This window comes from Gymnoscopelus braueri, assembly GCF_963280865.1.
Source record: "Gymnoscopelus braueri genome assembly, chromosome: 1".
NCBI lineage: Eukaryota > Metazoa > Chordata > Actinopteri > Myctophiformes > Myctophidae > Gymnoscopelus > Gymnoscopelus braueri.
Genome location: NC_137603.1, coordinates 14,923,516 through 14,940,829, shown reverse-complemented (window position 1 = coordinate 14,940,829; position 17,314 = coordinate 14,923,516). Strand labels below are relative to the sequence as shown.

At 44.7% G+C, this 17,314-nt stretch overlaps 1 protein-coding gene across 2 annotated transcripts; it reads right to left on the bottom strand.

The window, feature by feature from the left end:
* Nucleotides 1-518: 518 nt before the first annotated feature.
* marchf7 (membrane-associated ring finger (C3HC4) 7) lies at nt 519-16,927 on the bottom strand. Of its 2 annotated transcripts, XM_080435824.1 has the most exons (11): nt 16,851-16,927; nt 13,654-13,846; nt 10,399-10,512; nt 9,665-9,818; nt 9,286-9,489; nt 7,896-9,177; nt 6,310-6,479; nt 5,812-5,915; nt 4,291-4,401; nt 2,665-2,716; nt 519-1,184 (listed from the first exon to the last, which is right to left on the bottom strand). In XM_080435824.1, the coding sequence occupies exons 2-11, from the start codon at nt 13,834-13,836 to the stop codon at nt 1,081-1,083; spliced, it is 2,478 nt and encodes an 825-aa protein (XP_080291950.1). In that variant the 5' UTR covers nt 13,837-13,846; nt 16,851-16,927; the 3' UTR covers nt 519-1,080. The 2 variants fall into 2 exon arrangements, with proteins under 2 accessions (XP_080291950.1, XP_080291951.1); XM_080435825.1 differs by lacking the exon at nt 10,399-10,512.
* Nucleotides 16,928-17,314: the final 387 nt, after the last annotated feature.

Genomic DNA, 17,314 nt, shown 5'->3' with positions numbered 1-17,314 from the left:
TAACTCACTTCCTGTTTAAGATTTTTTGGGCACCCCTTCTAGGATGTTTTAGGATGACCCAAGGGACATCTGTATCAAATTTCATGCTTTTATCCGCCGCGTAACGATTTGGCCATTTTTTGTGCTTAGTACCCCCTACTATTTGGCTATTATTCTCCCATGCAGACGGTGACCTGTACAGGTTGACCTTGGGGAGACAAGTTAGATTCTAGTTGACCAGGACCCCCCAGGGCTCTAGGACCCCCCCCCCCAAACAAGTTCATATGTCGCACTGGGCTTGTAGATCTATTTTGCCGAATGTTCAACCCAGAATAGGGACGCTTGGACTGAAGTTGTTAAATACCTGCCACTAGGGGCATGACTGAAGCCTGTGAGATAAGTGTTGCAAAGTGATAGTTATATAATTCTGTCATAATGTTAGTCAAAGTGATTTTTTTGCCACATTTCTGAAAATACACATAATAGCATAATCGAGTTTCAATAACTTTATTTTATTTGACTGCAATGAAGATCGCACCAGTATTAAATTTCTCATTGTGTGCAATTTATCAAGTTCCGAGTTGCTGCGACCACCTACATATCAGGACCCAGGCATATTAGCAAGTGTATTAGAATTAAACCATAATAAATTATATCTGAAAGGTCCAATGATTTCAGCTACTGTACATCTTGACTTAAGCAAGTCATCTATGCACAGGAATGCATCCTCAGACGAAGGACAGTTCCTCTGAAATTAGACCACCATATTACACATAAAATCTAGTCTTTATTGCAATAATAAAATATTTAACTCAAAGCATTACAAAGCGCACACAAATGATAAATACAATGGTGAAAACCAAAATATTTTTTCAACCGATCCATGGGTATGCAGATAGCCATGAATGACAGATTAAGGCAGTCACATTTCCGCAGGCCATCAATGCACTGGCCTTTAAGTTTCACCTGTTGTTGCCACTGACTTTAGCTACATGATTAAAGCATGTGCATAAACAAGGTAGTTTCAAGGCATAATGCAGTCTGCCCACCATCAATCCCTGTCCAACCATTGCCTTTTCCTGAATCCATACAATATGACGCTTAATCCTCATCTTCAAGGTCATCATCCAAGTCAGAAAAGTCAATCGTTGGCCTGTTGTCGACCACTACCTCATCATCCTCATCATCCGATTCTCCAGGTAATCCTGCAAATGAGAGGACTATGTCAAACAAAAATCTACAGTCGCACATGCAAAGAAATTAGAAATGCAGTCAATCACTCAAAAGGAAAGCCATTTAAATATATTAGTGAGTGAACTTGTGTAGTTAAGGACTACACAAGAACTACAGGTGAATAAGTGATAAACTAGAAAAAGTGCTCCTCGGAGCATAGGTCTCCGCCAGGTCAGGTAGGTTGTGGCCTCCTGGTGGCGCTATAATAGGCCAATGTAAAAAGGGTACCATTTCTTCTTAGGTCTTGCAAGGCAATCGGACACTGCAGTCATGATTTGAGGATTTGAATTTTGTTCCAAAAAATTGTTTTGCTAAATTAGACCTGCTGGTGGCGCTATAACAGGCCAATGTTAAAATGGTAGTATTTGTTCCTCAACATAGTGTGAATGTGCGTGCAAAGTTTGGCCGTAATTGGACGCTGCATTCATGATTTGCGGCATTTTGTTCTAAACGGGCCACTCCTGCAAACTTTAGATGTGAATCTTAGCCAATCGGGATGGAATATGAAAAATTAAACAGATCCGTCTTGATCACATGACTATAGAGATCATGTGTACCGATTTGCGTGAAATTTGGATAAAATCGGAAGGAGTAATGTAAAGAAATATGTTTTACATAAGTCGGTCTCCTGGTGGCGCTATAAAAAGGTAGATGAGAGAATTTCTTTCTGGAATTTCTTCCTCGGCATAGTGGGAATGTGCGTGCAAAGTTTCACGGATATTGCATGCTGTGTTCATAATTTGAGGCTTTTTGTTCAAAACGGAGCAGTCCTGCAAACTTTGGAAGCCATTTTTAGCCAATCAGGATGGAATATGAAAAATCTGAAAGCCCCGTTTCGTTTAATGACTATAGAGATACTGTGTACCGATTTGTGTGATGTTTGGACAAAATATGTAGGAGTACTGTGAAAAAAAATTGTTTTTGGGGCGGCCTCCTGGTGGCGCTATAAAAATTTGGGGCAGAGGTTCTGAATTGGCATTCAGGCAGTGTGTGTGCACAGTTTCGCTGCGATCAAGCCAACGGTGCGTGAGATTAGCTGTCCACAGACAGACGGACGGACGGACAGGGGGGTAAAACATACTCTCTCGCCATGCCTTTCGGCCTGGCGGAGACAATAAAAAAGTCTACCACATATACAGTCTCCTGCACTGTGGAGTTGTGGTTTAAAGTTTAGAAGGTTTGACCCTGGTGTTTCAACAAAAACTTGCATGCTTTGGTGCTGGCAACAGTACTGTCCTTAGTTTTCCAAGATCTGTTTGTAACACATCACTTAAAAATGTTATGAAGGCAATCCTCATGATCCTTTGTGTAGTTGGAGAGAGAAAGAAGTGGTTGGAAAAAAAAATGCTGACAGACCAGATTTGAATAGCGGTCAAATGCAATACGGCTTGGAGGCAATGGTTTCTAAGTAATGCACTTTTATTCTTTCAACTAAAAAGGATTGTAACGTACTTTCAACACGGATGTCCAGGTATTCATCAAGACTCGCCAAGAGGGGAGACAACTGGGTGAGAGAAGGGGGGGAAAATATTTTCAAAGATATGATTCTACAACATTTTATCCTTACATCCAGAACACCTTGTGTAAAAAAAAAACCTCATCATTTCACTGTACCATAGTATGTACTGCCCATGACTGCAAAGCAGGATTATGTGCAGAAATGTCACATTTTTGGCATTCAATTTAATTATGATTCACCCGTTAACCTTCTGAATAATGATTCAAGCAGTCAGTTGCATTCAAGCAGTCATATTAATTGGTTTTATTTATTAAAAATACTAAATCCTCACGGTTTATTTAACACTGCTAATCAATCTAACAAAATGGACCTGTGAAGCCTCATCATAAAATGTCAGTCACAGTGTCTCTCACCTAAAATACCAGATCTACAAGCTCACACAAAGCGTCACATGGCAACATATTGTCAGCATGATCTTGTAGATCTGTTGAGTGCTTATGGATCAGTCAGTTTGTAGATTGGCTAATTCTCAGTTTAGACATTATTTACATCATTTAATTTAACCCAGATGTCTGCTTTCAAAATACTGGGTGCAGTCTTTATGACTTGTTGATCTCAGTCTATATCTCCAGTAGCGTTAGCCTGCTATAGAAGCGTTAGCCTGCTATAATCGATTATGTAGTGTCACAGCATCGATGCAGAATCGTCCGCATCGCATCTTAACCCATTTAGACCCGTTATAACCTATACGTTGTAGGCCTGTCCCCGACTAAGGATTTGTTTAGTCGACTCTAATTGGCGACTAATTGCCAAAAAAAAAATACATTTTATTTCAAAGGGCCAAGTCTACACAGTTTGTTTTGTCTCCAGCAGAGTTTCTAGTGTCTCTATCTCTCTCTGGAAGAGGTTGCACATGAACTCTGCAGCCGCACTGAGGCGCTCCAACACAAACAATACCAATACAAAGACGAGGAATAAGAAGAATAAAGTGGAAGTTACGTGTGGTTGCAGGTGTAGACTTGGCCAAAAAACAATTTAAAACATTTTTGGCCCTAAAAAAAAAACTTTTTTTTTTTTTCCCCCGACTAGAGTCGACTAAGAGACACTTAGTCGACTCGGACCCCCCGCGACTAACCAGTCGACTAGTCGACTTAGTCGAGGTCAGGCCTAATACGTTGTTATACCCTTCAATCCGGGAGCCACCTCTGTGTCTCATTAGTTGTTGCTATACATATAGAAACATAATTTCTTATAATTTTTTTGAGTAAGAATTCGAACGTTTTCAGAAAACTTGTTTTAGAGGGTGTTTTTAGAGTCGGCCTCAGATCTAAATGGGTTAAGACTCAATTTCCACACCTATGGTACATTAGACTGTACAACAATGGGACTTATAGCCAAAGTTATGAAGGAAGGTCATTGCTTTTTTATAAACTATGTGGAGACAGTCAATGGCTGTGATAACCTTTAGTGTAATATCGTTTTTATAAGACGGTTCCCAGCGATTAGCATCAGGATTCACCAACAATATACAGCGTGTTGTGCATTTCAACACAAAACCTACAGTAGCATGTTGATTATTATACACATTTGTGTGTGCATGCGTGCATGCGTGTACGTACTGTAGAATGTGCCGTATGGGTTCTCACCCCGGCGTCATCTGAGAACCTCTGTTCGTATAGATGCAGTAGCACCACCAGGTAGAGACCACTGCGGATAAATTCATACTCCGACTGAGGAAGGAGGAGAACAGTCAAGGTTACATTATATCACCCGTTACACTGCAGGCTGTCTTGAGTTTTTGCTGTCCTTTGTCAGAACAGGTTTCTTTCATAGTGTCTTGTGTAATCAACAAAAAAGGTCACATATCCATGCACGTTGCTACAAAGACATACTGCAGCTGTCAGGCAGAAACCTTGTGTCCAAAACGGTTAGTTTTCAGGCTAGGTGGGAAAAGCAGTTCTGAAGAGGTGGGTTTTGAGGGAGGTTTTCACACCCAGTGTGAAGTGGGCGGTGTGGTCACAGTGGTCATCACAGTGATGGAAGTTCACTTAAAGAAAAGGAATACTGTGGACCAACCATTGTACACCCCTAACTAAAAAAAAAAACATAAATGTTTTTTTTTTAAGTGCATAGTCCTATTTATAGGGCTATGCACACGTGTCATGTTTCACTAGCCAATCACAGTCCTGAATGGACTGATTGGCCAATCACGGTGCAGGGTTAGGGGGTACACTGGTGGCCAATCACAGCGCAGGATTGGGGGGTGCAAATATCCAAACCTCACATATAAAAAAAAAGTCAGCTCCATATATGGGCACAACGGGGGGCATGCCCATATATGGGCATATACTGATGACATTAGGGATCTCCATATATAGCATAAAAGGGATATGGACTACATGTCAGTCAGATTGGCGGTGCGACGTAGGCATGTGAGGGCCGCGTAGTGGCCCGAACCTCTAGTCTACTAAAATTACCTAAGAGGGTGGACCATGGACGACGCAAACTTGACATCTAGACTTCCGAGGTGCTCTGTTGCTCCGATCTGCACCAAACTTGGCACAAACACTGTTCAGGTGTCTGCCATCAGAATAGCCACACCAGAGGCCACATGTGGGGCCCTCGGGGGTCACAGGAGCACCGTTGCACTGAGCCGCACAAACACTGTTCAGAGCTCTGCCATGACAATAGTCACACCAGGGGCTACTCCGCAACCAAAATTGGCACAAACGCTGTTCAGGGGTCTGACATGAGAACACCAAAAGAGCTAAATTGCACGCATATGGGGCGCTACAGCAGTGTTGCAGCAAAGTTTAACATTTCAAATGACCATAGCTTTAATCAGAACAATATAGTAGGACTAGATCTGAAGGCCCTGTAGCGGCCTGAATATCCACTTTATAAAAACAGACCTTTTTTTTTTATATAGCAAAAATTGCTGATATGCAAGTTCACTTGGTACTTTTGTGTGACGCTGTAGTATGATGAAGTAGGGCATTCATTTACAACCCAAAAAAAAAAACAGGTTTCTGCCAGACAGTTGCAATACGTTTCTGACATTTATGAACACTTCCATTTGATTAAACAAAACAGTACAACTTGGGCAACGGGAAAACACAAGGAAAAAAAAGGATGCTCACCTGCTCGTGCACCCTGTGTAATTCATGAATGTTAAAGTTCTCTATGTTTAGATGCAGCTTCTCCTTGCAGAGTTCACATGTTGTGAGTGCCTCAAGACCTGCACCTGAAGAGTACAAAGACACATAGTGTACAGTAAATAACAACAATGACAGTGTAATGCAGTCTGGACCAGCGCTAGGACAGCACTAACTCAGTGTAATGCAGTCCGGACCAGCACTAGGACAGCACTAACTCTGTGTAAGACAGTCTGGACCAGCACAACACTAATACAGTATAATGCAGTGTAGAGCAGCACTGGGACAGCACTAATGCAGTATAAGGCAGTGTGGAGTAGCGCTAGAACAGCACAATGCAGTGTGTAGTTGTGAGCTGGGCAGCAAGACCAGCACGTGCTTGAAATAATCTTGAATTTTGCCGTAATGTAACAAAACCCTAGCATTTTAGGACACACTTCCTCTTGGTGAACCCCTGCAAAAGGGCAGCAGCAGTCTGCATACCTGAACTGATTTTGGAGTGGAGCCACGTCTTGATGCATTCCTGGTGGACGTACTGCAGGCTACCTGTGCAGCGGCACGGCTCAATCAATGGGTTGGAGGCTGAATCCTCCCCCATCTGGCAGATACGACACAGATCCCCTTCATCCTCATCAGATTCCTCCAGCAGCAGCCTACAGCAGGAATAAGTAGTTAAATGCATGTTTACAATAAAGGAATTCATGCATTATCGAGCATCATGTGATCTCTTCATTTTGGCTAACTGCAAGATTTCAATTTCCTGACTGAGGGTATAGGCTAGATGTAAGCAACAAATATGTGCAATTACTTCCTCATTATCTGGCTATATCAGTCCCATTTATTAATTTGACCTCTACATCCTAGGCATATTACACACCCATTGGCATTACTACCACCCCTAGTTAGGCCCTTTGGCAAACATGTTTGCTGTCAGTACTAGCACAGCCGCTGTCAGCACAGCCTGTGTAGATTGCAAAATAAAGTTTAATGTTGAGCTCACGTAGGGATGGACCGAATACGTCTTTATTTTTTCCTTTGTCAGCGATGTTGTAGCTTTGCAAAGTAAAACTGGACTGCTGTGGCATTTTATACAGCAAATTATGGAAATATGCTAGGGCTGGGACTCGATTAAAGAAATTAATCTAATTAATTAGAGGCTTTGTAATTAATCGCATATCAATATTTGACCTGAGAAGCTATTTTTACCAGGTTGCTTGCAGCCTGGTCTACGAAGAGACCGATCAACTACTCAACACTTTCTCGACACTTTCTAGCGACCTTTTCATCATTGGCTGTCCTTCAATCCTTTAAGCCAATGGGGAGACTTCCCCATACTCCAACAGAGAGTTGTTACTCTGCGAGTGAAAGGGTACAGGACCACGGGTCCATTTGGTTCCGTGCTGGGACGCTGAAGCGAGCAACCTGGTATTAATATGACTGAGTCATATTTCTTGTTTCTCAATTTAAAACGGATTTTGGTATAAGAGTGACTACATAACTTTAAGCAACAAAATATTATTTTTTTTATCAAGGTGGTACTAAACTGACCAACAGTGCTACAGTGGCTACGTTAACATTAGCTTTCCACGCCAGCCGCAACATGTTTAGCATTGAGATGATGTGCAACAATCAACCGTGCTTTTATCCACCCTTCTATCAGAGATTTTTTTATCAAAATTTCCCCATCCACTGGGCCAAGCAAAACAGTCCGATTGGCTTCTTCTCCCATTGCGTACACTGGGGTTTGTAGTCTGCTGGTTGGTGCACCGGTATGATCGGTACGCCTTACAACTCGTTTACCATTTTCTTTTTCATATCTTCTGTAATTAATTAATCAGTTAAAGTCCCAGCCCTAAAATAAGCTACCAAGTTATACCCCTTCATAGCTGGTTGGTGGTTCTCCAATAAAAAAAACACCATCTTATGATAATGCATGTGCTCAGCTAGCGTGACAGTGGCCATCTCAAAAGCTCTATAAAAGATGTGGGATGCCTCCCTGCCCTGGCTTTGAACAAGAAATTAACAGATATGCATTGTGTGTAGAAAACATAAAATTGTGTGTAGAAAACCTCTCCTGGATCTTGCGGAGCCTCTCGGGATCTCTGGAAGACATAGACTTCTCCCGCGCCTCCTTCTCCCGCGCCTCAGCTCGGCTCCTCTCCACTGCAACAAATGCATTGTCATACACCGTGACTGTGGGGGCTGCAGAGCTTACAAACCCTTGATCCCTGAAGGTAGCACGCAGTGGCTGCACGTAAACCCTATTGGAACCAGCAAGGCCGGGGACCGTCACGCCAGCTGCTCCGCCTGCTTCCTCGTCCTCTTTTTCTTCCTCATCCTCCTCGTCTTCCTCATCGTCCTCGTCCTCATCCGGTGCTTTATGCTCGGGCATCTCCCACCTTCTGCGCGTATTCTGACGACTAGCGGAAGTCTCTTTTATACCGTCATCGCTTCCCTCACTCGCCGCTTCCCTCACGGGAGGAGTGGAGCGGTTACGGAGGTAGGAGGAGAACCAGGTAGCGTGTCCTCCTCCACTGTCGCCATCTGGGCGAGGCGAATCGAAGAAACGTCTGCGTAACCTGTACGAGGCCAAGTGCTGGGCCGCTCGCTGGGCTGCGTCAGGCTCCGGCGCTGCTGCAACTTCGGGCGTATTGACGGCGTCGAAGAAACGTCTGCGTAGCCTGTATGAGGCCAAATGCTGGGCTGCGCGCTGGGCCGCGTCGGGCTCCGGTGTCGCGACACTGGGCGTCCTGGTCGGAGCCGCCTCCCCGCCGTTTGGCGGGCCGCCATCCAATGAGTCCGAGGAGCGAGAGCTAGAGGACCCGCTGGATGACCCGCCGGACGAGTCTTGGCTGGAGCGCCGGGAAAAGATACGGGACAGGAGGGAGCGGCGGCCCTCTGGCTCTGCGCCTACAGGGGCCGGCCTCTGTGTGGCGGGGGCAGCGGTGGTCAAGGGTTTGGAGGGGCTGGGGTCTTGTCTGGCCAGGGAAGATGTGTACCAGGAGCTACGAGACGAGGAGGATGAGCTGGCCACGGTGGGGGAGACTGGTTTTCTTGTCTGCTCCTGGGATGAGCGGAGGCTGGCGGCGGTGGTGGATGAGCGGAGGCCGGAGGCGGCGGTGGATGAGCGGAGGCTGGAGGCGGTGGTGGATGAGCGGAGGCTGGAGGCGGCGGTGGTGGTGGAAGAGGAGGGGGTGAGGGTGTGGGCAGTGGTTCTGGCACTGTGGTCAAGTGACGGAAAGTAACGTGGACGGTAGCTTTCTCTGGCTGTGGAGGAGGTTGAAGACGAGTAGATTGGCTCTTTGGGCCGCGCCCCCTGAGCGTAACTGGAGGTCAACCTGTCGGGCTCATCTGGAACAAGGGGAAGAGAACGGTGCAGCATGAAATGACCATCAATGTGATAATGCACACTTTAGCCGTTTAGCATGTGTGGTCAACAGCATTAACATATTTCCCTACACAGTGAGTTCAAGCCAGGGCTCCTACGCCTGCTCTCTCCCAGACTGGACAGATGGGACCCATATCTGCTCTCTTCGGGCTCTCTCAAATGACGGTTTAAAACGTCTCTCCTCGTCAAAAGCGGCTTTGAGGACGGGCTGGAGTAGGAAGTTGAAGATGGGGAGAGGGTTGAACTATACGAGCGCCACGAACTTGTTTTTTCACCTGAGAGTTTAGAAAAGAAAATGGATTTGCAGTTGAGCAGCTTTGGCATAAATAAAATAAAACTCCCTTCATGTAATTAAAAATAAAGGGATTAGTGCACATAGGCTTGCTTTACATTACCGCTAATGTTGCTAGTTATAGGAGTGAGAAACACCAGTCATGAGTTCTACCGTACCTGTGCCGAGATTGGAGTAGGAGGGTGCAGTCACCGAGGTGGTGCTTGTCCTCGTGTCCCGGCTACCGTAGGACAGTTTGGCACGTTTAAAATCTCCATCGTCGTTCAGTTTCAGCAGCCCCGAGTATGTCCCCGTTCTCCTCTCAGAATCAGTCTGAAGAGAGAGATATGTTTTTTCATCTTTTCTTTTAAATATCCACAATCACAGGGAATGTGGATAATAGTGCAGGCAAGGTGGAATGGATGGAGGAAAGTGTCAGGAGTGACTTGTGACAGAAGGACACCAGTGAGAGGGAGTGAGATGGCAGCCATGCTGTACGGCTTGGAAACTGTGGCACTGACGAAAACACAGGAGGCGGAGCTGGAGGTGTCAGAATTGAGGATGCTACGATTCTCATTAGGAGTGACAGGTTCAGAAATTACCACATTAGGAGGTTGAGATGGTTTGTACATGTGCAGAGGAGGGATGAGGGCAATATTGGGAGAAGGATGCTGAAGATTGAGCTGCCAGGCAAGAGGAGAAGAGGAAGGCTAGAGGAGGTTTATGGATTCGGTGAGAGAGGACATGAAGGAGGCTGGAGTGACCAAGGAAGACGCAGCGAACAAGATGGAAAAAGATGATCCGCTGTGGCGACCCCGATGAGAATTAGCCGAAAGATGGAAAGATTTTACTGGTCATTTTTATGTTAAAAAAAGAAGGGCTTCCTTTGTCTTATAATATACAAACTAAGCACCTGTTTAGTCCTGCTGCTGGCAGGTGATTCAGCCCAGGACCAGTCACGCGATGAGTTCAAAGTAGGAAGTGGCTCCAACCAGGGTGGACTCTCGTCGATCAGGTTACGGTAACGCTAGAACGGAGAGAGTTGACGTTCTGTGTGTTTAAGTCATATCCTAGAATTCCCACCAAAATGCATATTGCCATTGGGTCAGTATTTTGATAACCGACATTTATTTTGGTAGCTGTGACCCACCACTCGTGACTCGTGAGTATGAAACTGTTCAGATACAAACAGGTTGAGCTGATATAGCCAGTCTTTAGCTTTAATGTCAGTTGCAGGGCCTGAAATTAATGCCTGCCAAAAACAGTAAGTAGTTTGCTGTAGGGGGTAAAAGCCTTTAAAAAAAAATATATATATATATATGTTACAGTATGATTGGAGAACCAGTACGATTGAAGAAAGCGCGCTCGTTTTTACCACCCACCCAGCACTAGAGGGAGCCACAAGCCAGGCTTGTGCACAAACATATATGGCCACACACACACACACACAGTCTCACACACACACGCTCATGCTTTTTTTGGTTTATTGAAAGCAGGACTGTTTAGATACTTTTATTGTGTTCTGGCTTTTGTTTTACTTTCTCCCTGACACACACACACACACACACACACACACACACACACACACACACACACACACACACACACACACACACACACACACACACACACACACACACACACACACACACACACACACACACACACACACACACACACACACACACACACACACACACACACACACACACACACACACACACACACACACACACACACACACACGAAAAGAACTATTCTGTCCCTATCGGTTTACAAATCAAACGGCGCTGAGTCGACTAGTGGAGCGTCGGCCGGTCAGCGCGGGCACTCGCGCCTCGAGGCGCGAGGGCGCGCTTCCTCGGCCTCAAGCTCCACTAAATCGGCGCGCCTCCGTCATGGACAAGCGTGTGCGTGTGAACGCGTGTTCAGCGTTCCCCTCATAGATATTATGGTTCCCCTAGCGTAGCTTCCTGGTTGCTATGTGGGGGGGAACAACAAAAGACAGGTCCGCTCGGCGCATCAAAGCCCCGCCTCTCCGCGTTCTCCTTCTCCTCCTCGGAGGAGGAGAAGGAGAGAAGGAGAGGACGGGACGGTTTATTACGCGAGGAGGAGGAGGAGGAGGAGGCTCCTCTTCCTCGCGAGCCTCGCGTAATAAACCCACGCCTCGCAGCGCCGCATCCTCCTTCTCCTCCTCGCGAGCCTCGCTAATAAACCCTGTCTCGAAAAGCCCCGCCTCCCCCCGAAGGAGCCCCGTGCCTAAAAACGAGCGCTCTGTCTTCAATCGTACTGGTTCTCCAAACGTACTGTGACATATATATATATATATTGTAGTAGTATGTGACTTTAGTAAAGGCTTCTTTGAAAAGAATACCAGCACTCACTTCATCCATTTAGGATCTTGTTTTTATTCGAGTCTTATCGCCCCCAGCAGCACTAATTTAACCGGACGTTTCGGCCTCACAGGCCTTCCTCGGTAGCCTTTAGTAAAGGCTACAAGGTGCCTGGTGGCTCAGCTAGTTAAGACCATATGCTCCAGTCTACATTGACCTATATGGAACGAAGTATAAGAATGCCTAAATTAACCATAAGTGATTGACAATCGACCACCAAGACTTCTCACTCTCTGGTGTTTGCATTTGCCAATTATCAAGAGCGCAGCCCACTCCCTCTTCTCTCCATGCGGTTATGCCAAAGGCTGTGGAAAAAGTGACTGTGGGGTTGTGAGGGGGTACGAAGGGACTGGTAGGGTTGCGAGGGGGTACAAAGGGACTGGTAGGGTTGCGAGGGGGTACGAAGGGACTGGTAGGGTTGTGCTGTATAAGAGTCTGTATTTAATCCTGATGTTTTCCACCATTCGTGTACAAATTCCTAATAGTGGCGAGGCATGGGATTGGCTTATCAAGAGAATAAAGAATGGTTTATTTCGTCACTCCTCATACATCTACAAGAAGCAAAATAACCCTCGTAATCGTATATTTAGGATCTTTGGCATAGCACGTGTGGAGGAACATGCTATCCCAATTAATTTTGCACCCTGCTGAACAACCTATAGGAGTCACTAGTGCAGCAACAGCAAACGTCCTCCACTGCCGGCTTCCCACCCGTGAACACGGCCAGCCAGGTTGTGTTCGTTGGAACACCCGGCCAAGCTGGAGACACTGCGGAGGAATCGTGCCCCAGAAATAGAAACCAATATAGCATCTTAACTCTTCCATCAGAGCCTACAGCATAAGCGACCTAGTGTATCATGATCATCCTCAATGAGTTCAGTTTCCAAACGTCAAACCATTTTAACAGTACACGTTAAAAAAAGTCAATATCGGTGATAAATGAAGTCACAGCATCGGAGCAATCACTTGCTTGTTCGGCTTGTCAACCCAGCCTGGACTATTCTGGAAAGTGCAGGATGACCAGAAAAACACTTAAGCCTGATTTATACTTTGTCGTACGATGGTGTCAAGTGTTGAAAATAGCAGATCTACAAGCTTCTAACATGTTGCGATGCAATACTTTTGCGAGTCGCACATCTGCTGTTTTCGGCAAGCAACACAGGCACCAACAAAATTTGAATCTTCAGGCCAAGCAGTAACTCTATATTATGAGACAACCCTTGACAAGCAGTGGAGGCTGAATGCACATGCTGTCAGGCCAGGAATCTGGGCTGACCTATTATAAGACACACTAAAGTGACTGCTGCTCCTGTTGGGACACCACAGATCAAGTATTTAGCTGCAGTACTCCAGGGTGAAGTTGCTAGAAGAATGTGCTCTCTCTGGTAGTTTCTCAAACAACATGGATGGCTGCTGACATGCTTATAACATGGGATTACCGTCTAGCCTAATTGATCATCATTAACAATTTCTATCTACAATAGCCATGTCTATGTAGCATATTATTCTAGATAGATATTAATTATTTATGTCAACATTGCATTATTATCAGAAATCGATCAATAAGATGAATGTTTCATGGTTGACTTTATTACAACACATCAATGTAAAACAAAACCTGTTAATTACAACAGATGATAAGAGAACCTCCAAGCAGGCAGTCTGCATCATACGTAGTTAAATACACAGGTGCGGTTATGCAATAATTTGTCAACACTATGGTTCATAACCATTTCTGTATTCTTTTGGGATTATGCCCATTGTCATTAGCCTACCTGATGGCATAGGTCTGGTTTGAATGGTGTGGAGGCCCTAGGGAGACGGTCACTGGTCAGCAACCTGTCCCTACTATATAGCCTACTGGAGCTCAGTGGAGAAGAGGTGTAGGTTGAAGGGGAGGTGTAAGATGTCCTGGACCTTGACACGGAGAAAGGAAGTCCACGAGGCCTGGAATCCATGATTAATGGTCTGTTGGAAGACAAAGACAACAGAAAACCACCAACATTGTCAGCTACAGAACAAAATGATCACAACGTGAGTAAATCACTTGTAGCATGGACACCAAAAGAGAATATGACCAACAACCACCACAGAATAAAACATCCATCACACGATATCTTGGAACAATGTTCTTGTTGAAGTGCCTCAGTCAGTCACCACACAAAATAGTTCCATATAGCATTGGTCTGTGAGAGGAAAGACTGTTGCTGTATTTATTTGTCTAACAAGCAGCCAACCCGCAGTCATATCTCTGCAGTCTGTGCAAACACAATCCATGCATCAACACTAGTGATTAATTAATGCCAACCTGTGACAGAAAACCCAGATTTATCCCTAAACAGAAAACTCAGATGAATTACATTACAGTCATTTAGCAGACGCTTTTATCCAAAGCGACTTACAATAAGTGCATTCAACATAGGTAGGGAACGAAACTACTAATCACCAGAAGTCTTAAGTGCATTTCCTGCAAAAACAAGCAACCAAGAGTATACCTAGCGCTAAGGTAAAAGTGCAATATATCAGCTACCTACTTTCTTAAACAGATGAGACAAAATAGCAAAATCAAATGAGCACGAGCTAAAAGATAAGACAAGATCCAATAAAACAATACAACAATAACACAAGAGTTCGTACAACTAGTTAACAACAAGTATCCCAACAATGAATCCCTTCATCATAGCAGACTTTAGTCTAGTGTACTTGGCAGCTGAACATATTCCATTCTGAAACATGATAGGACATGACATTTTCATGAAATAAGTCAGTCAAGAAGACAAGGACTTAGAGTTAATGCTTCAGTTTGCTGATCCAGCCAAAGTGAGACAGACTTTATCAGCATGCTGCCATTGGTGCTTCCAAGTCAACTGCTTTACAACCGTACTTGGACTATGAATCTGCTAGCTATACATTAATAGCTAGCAGCAAGCATGGCATTCCATGTGATACTTGAAAGATACACCAATATAATGCACAATTTGTTATTGATGATTTCCTTTCTTCCCCTTTAATTTGAAGTAGTCAATTATTTGCACCCATTTTAGTCATCATGACAATTAATTCCTCCCATATGCCAGTGAGGAGCCCCTGCCTGGAGGATGTAGGGCCTCCATCCTACTCCACCTGTTCCACATTCCCCGCTGACAGGTGCCCAGGCCCCAGGTTGTAGGAGTATGTGAACTGACAGAGACCACCCACCCCACCCACCCCACCCAGCTTCCATCCCCCGACCACGGCCATATACAGTAGACACTCGGCAAGCCGAGTGTAGAGGACCACAATGGAAACAAGCCCTTAGGGCTTTTTGTGTTATCCTTTTAGCACCATTGTATAATCGTGCCACAGCACTGTACTATTTGCAAACGGTTAATAAAGTATTCAATTAATCAAAAGCCAAATGCACTGCAGTGGATTTCGAACCCCAGTTAGCTTTTCTAAGTCCAACACATACTGTATCAAGCCCCTGATCTCTTAACAGTCACACCTAAAATGTACTCTAGATGTTCATATTTAAATTTGCTGCAATGTGTGTGGTTGATTCTGCAGGACTTTCCTTATCAGCAGCATTAAAGGTGTTGAATGTTGACATTTTTCATTCATGCAAGCCAGCATCCTGCACTGTCAAATGTATCATTATATTTGTGTTAATCCTGCTGGGGCTTATCCCACCACACTGCCTTCTGTGAGACCACTTATAGAAATCACACAACCAGTGAGTGTCATGAAGGCCTCCATGAACTCCTTTCCTATTTTACTCTCTGCCTGATCAAAGCGTCACAGTGAATAGACATGTGTATTGCAGTGATTCGGCCTTCTCCATGGACCATGAAGTTCCTCCTGCAAACGATTCTCATAACATATTTATAGTTTTCTGAAAATAAAAGACACGTTTAAAGGCTTCTTCCTCGCCAGTATATCTAGTTTGATACACAGCTGGAGCCTTCCATGTGCTCATGTCTGTATAAGCAAAGTTAAAATTAAACTAGAGTGCGCCGTGCGGTGTGTCGAAGCGGGGCTGAGGTTTGACGCTGCTGTCATTTTAGAAACATCGAATTGAACGTCTAGCATTTGTATGTATCGCAGAATGGAAGCAAATGCGATGATGACCAAAGTGTGTATGCTATGCCGTTTAGCTTGCAGCCTCGACAGAGCCTAGTTCTACACAACTGAGCTACATGCTATACATAGCTCTGGTCCATAGCGTTAGAAGGGGTTCTCCTTAACGCTATGTTACTTTCGAGCCGTTGCCCGCACACCCCCGGTAGCGCAGGCTGCGCAGCCTCGTCTCTAGTAAAAGAATACACTGCTCACCAAAACAAAGACTGTTTTAAGGTGTTGAAAGCCTACCTTCCGTGGTGGGAACACTCGGAACCCCCCCAACTCACGCCTAAAATACACTTTTTGGCCAGAAAATAAAATATTTCACCGGAAGGAAAACATTTTTTACTTGCTCTACTGCGCCCTCTACAGGTCTTGTCAATAGAACAATTCCATTGACCACATCTGTAGGGAGCGCAGTGGAGTAACTTCTTTTTCTTTTTCCTTCCGGTGACATATTCTCTTTTCTGGCCAAAAAGTGTATTTTAGACGTGAGGTGGGGGGGTTCCGAGTGTTCCCACTATGGAAAGTACGCTTTCAACATCTTAAACCCCGTCTATGTTTTGGTGAGTAGCGAAAGTGTATATTTTATTTTTACTACAGACGAGAGGCTGCGCAGCCTGCACTACCGCGGGTGTGCGAGCAACGGATGACAAGTAACATAGCGTTAAGGAGGACTCCTTCTAACGCTATGGACCAGAGCTATGCTATACATAGAGACTGCCAGCGGTATCCGATATCATAACCCATATCACAACCATGCAGTACTAACACCACTTCACTACACTTGTCTGAAATGGATCGAATCTTCCCAAAATTCTAAACGACAATGTTAGTTTTCACAGAGCAATACAACGGTTGGGTTCTTTCTCACCTCTGGTTTCACTTTTCTTGGGTTCGACATTGACGATATGGCGTCTTTTTGTTGACAGGGAAGTTGTGCTTTAAATAGTACTCATTGCCCGTGTTGCCAGGTTTTGAGAGAGAAATAAGCAGCCAGGTCTGGTAAAACAAGCCCCAAAGAAGCAACTATAGGCCAATAAGGCCACATGAGCATTTTAAACCTACACGCGTCGGCTATTTGAAAATAGCCGATCTACAAGCTACGAGCTTGTATTTAAATAAAAAAAAGTGGAATATATACGAAACATTTTAACAACACAAATCTTGTGTGGGGGGTCCCTGGCACAAAATATTTTCAGTAGGGGGTCTGCAGACAAATACATTAATTTGAATAATAAACAAATGAATATGTATTTGTCTGCAGACCTTGAGATGAAAATGTTTAAGAGCCACTGGTTTAAACAAAATTACACAGCATGCCCAAAATGAGCAACA

What these genes read in the sequence shown, in the direction of transcription:
- marchf7 (XM_080435824.1), bottom strand. Translation starts at nt 13,836, where the DNA reads ATGGATTCCAGGCCTCGTGGACTTCCTTTCTCCGTGTCAAGGTCCAGG. An exon ending in CCAGCAGCAGGACTAAACAG is followed by an intron (nt 9,819 to 10,398) that starts GTGCTTAGTTTG and finishes CTCTCTCTTCAG; the next exon opens with ACTGATTCTGAGAGGAGAAC. An exon ending in CCTGGACATCCGTGTTGAAA is followed by an intron (nt 1,185 to 2,664) that starts GTACGTTACAAT and finishes TCTCATTTGCAG; the next exon opens with GATTACCTGGAGAATCGGAT.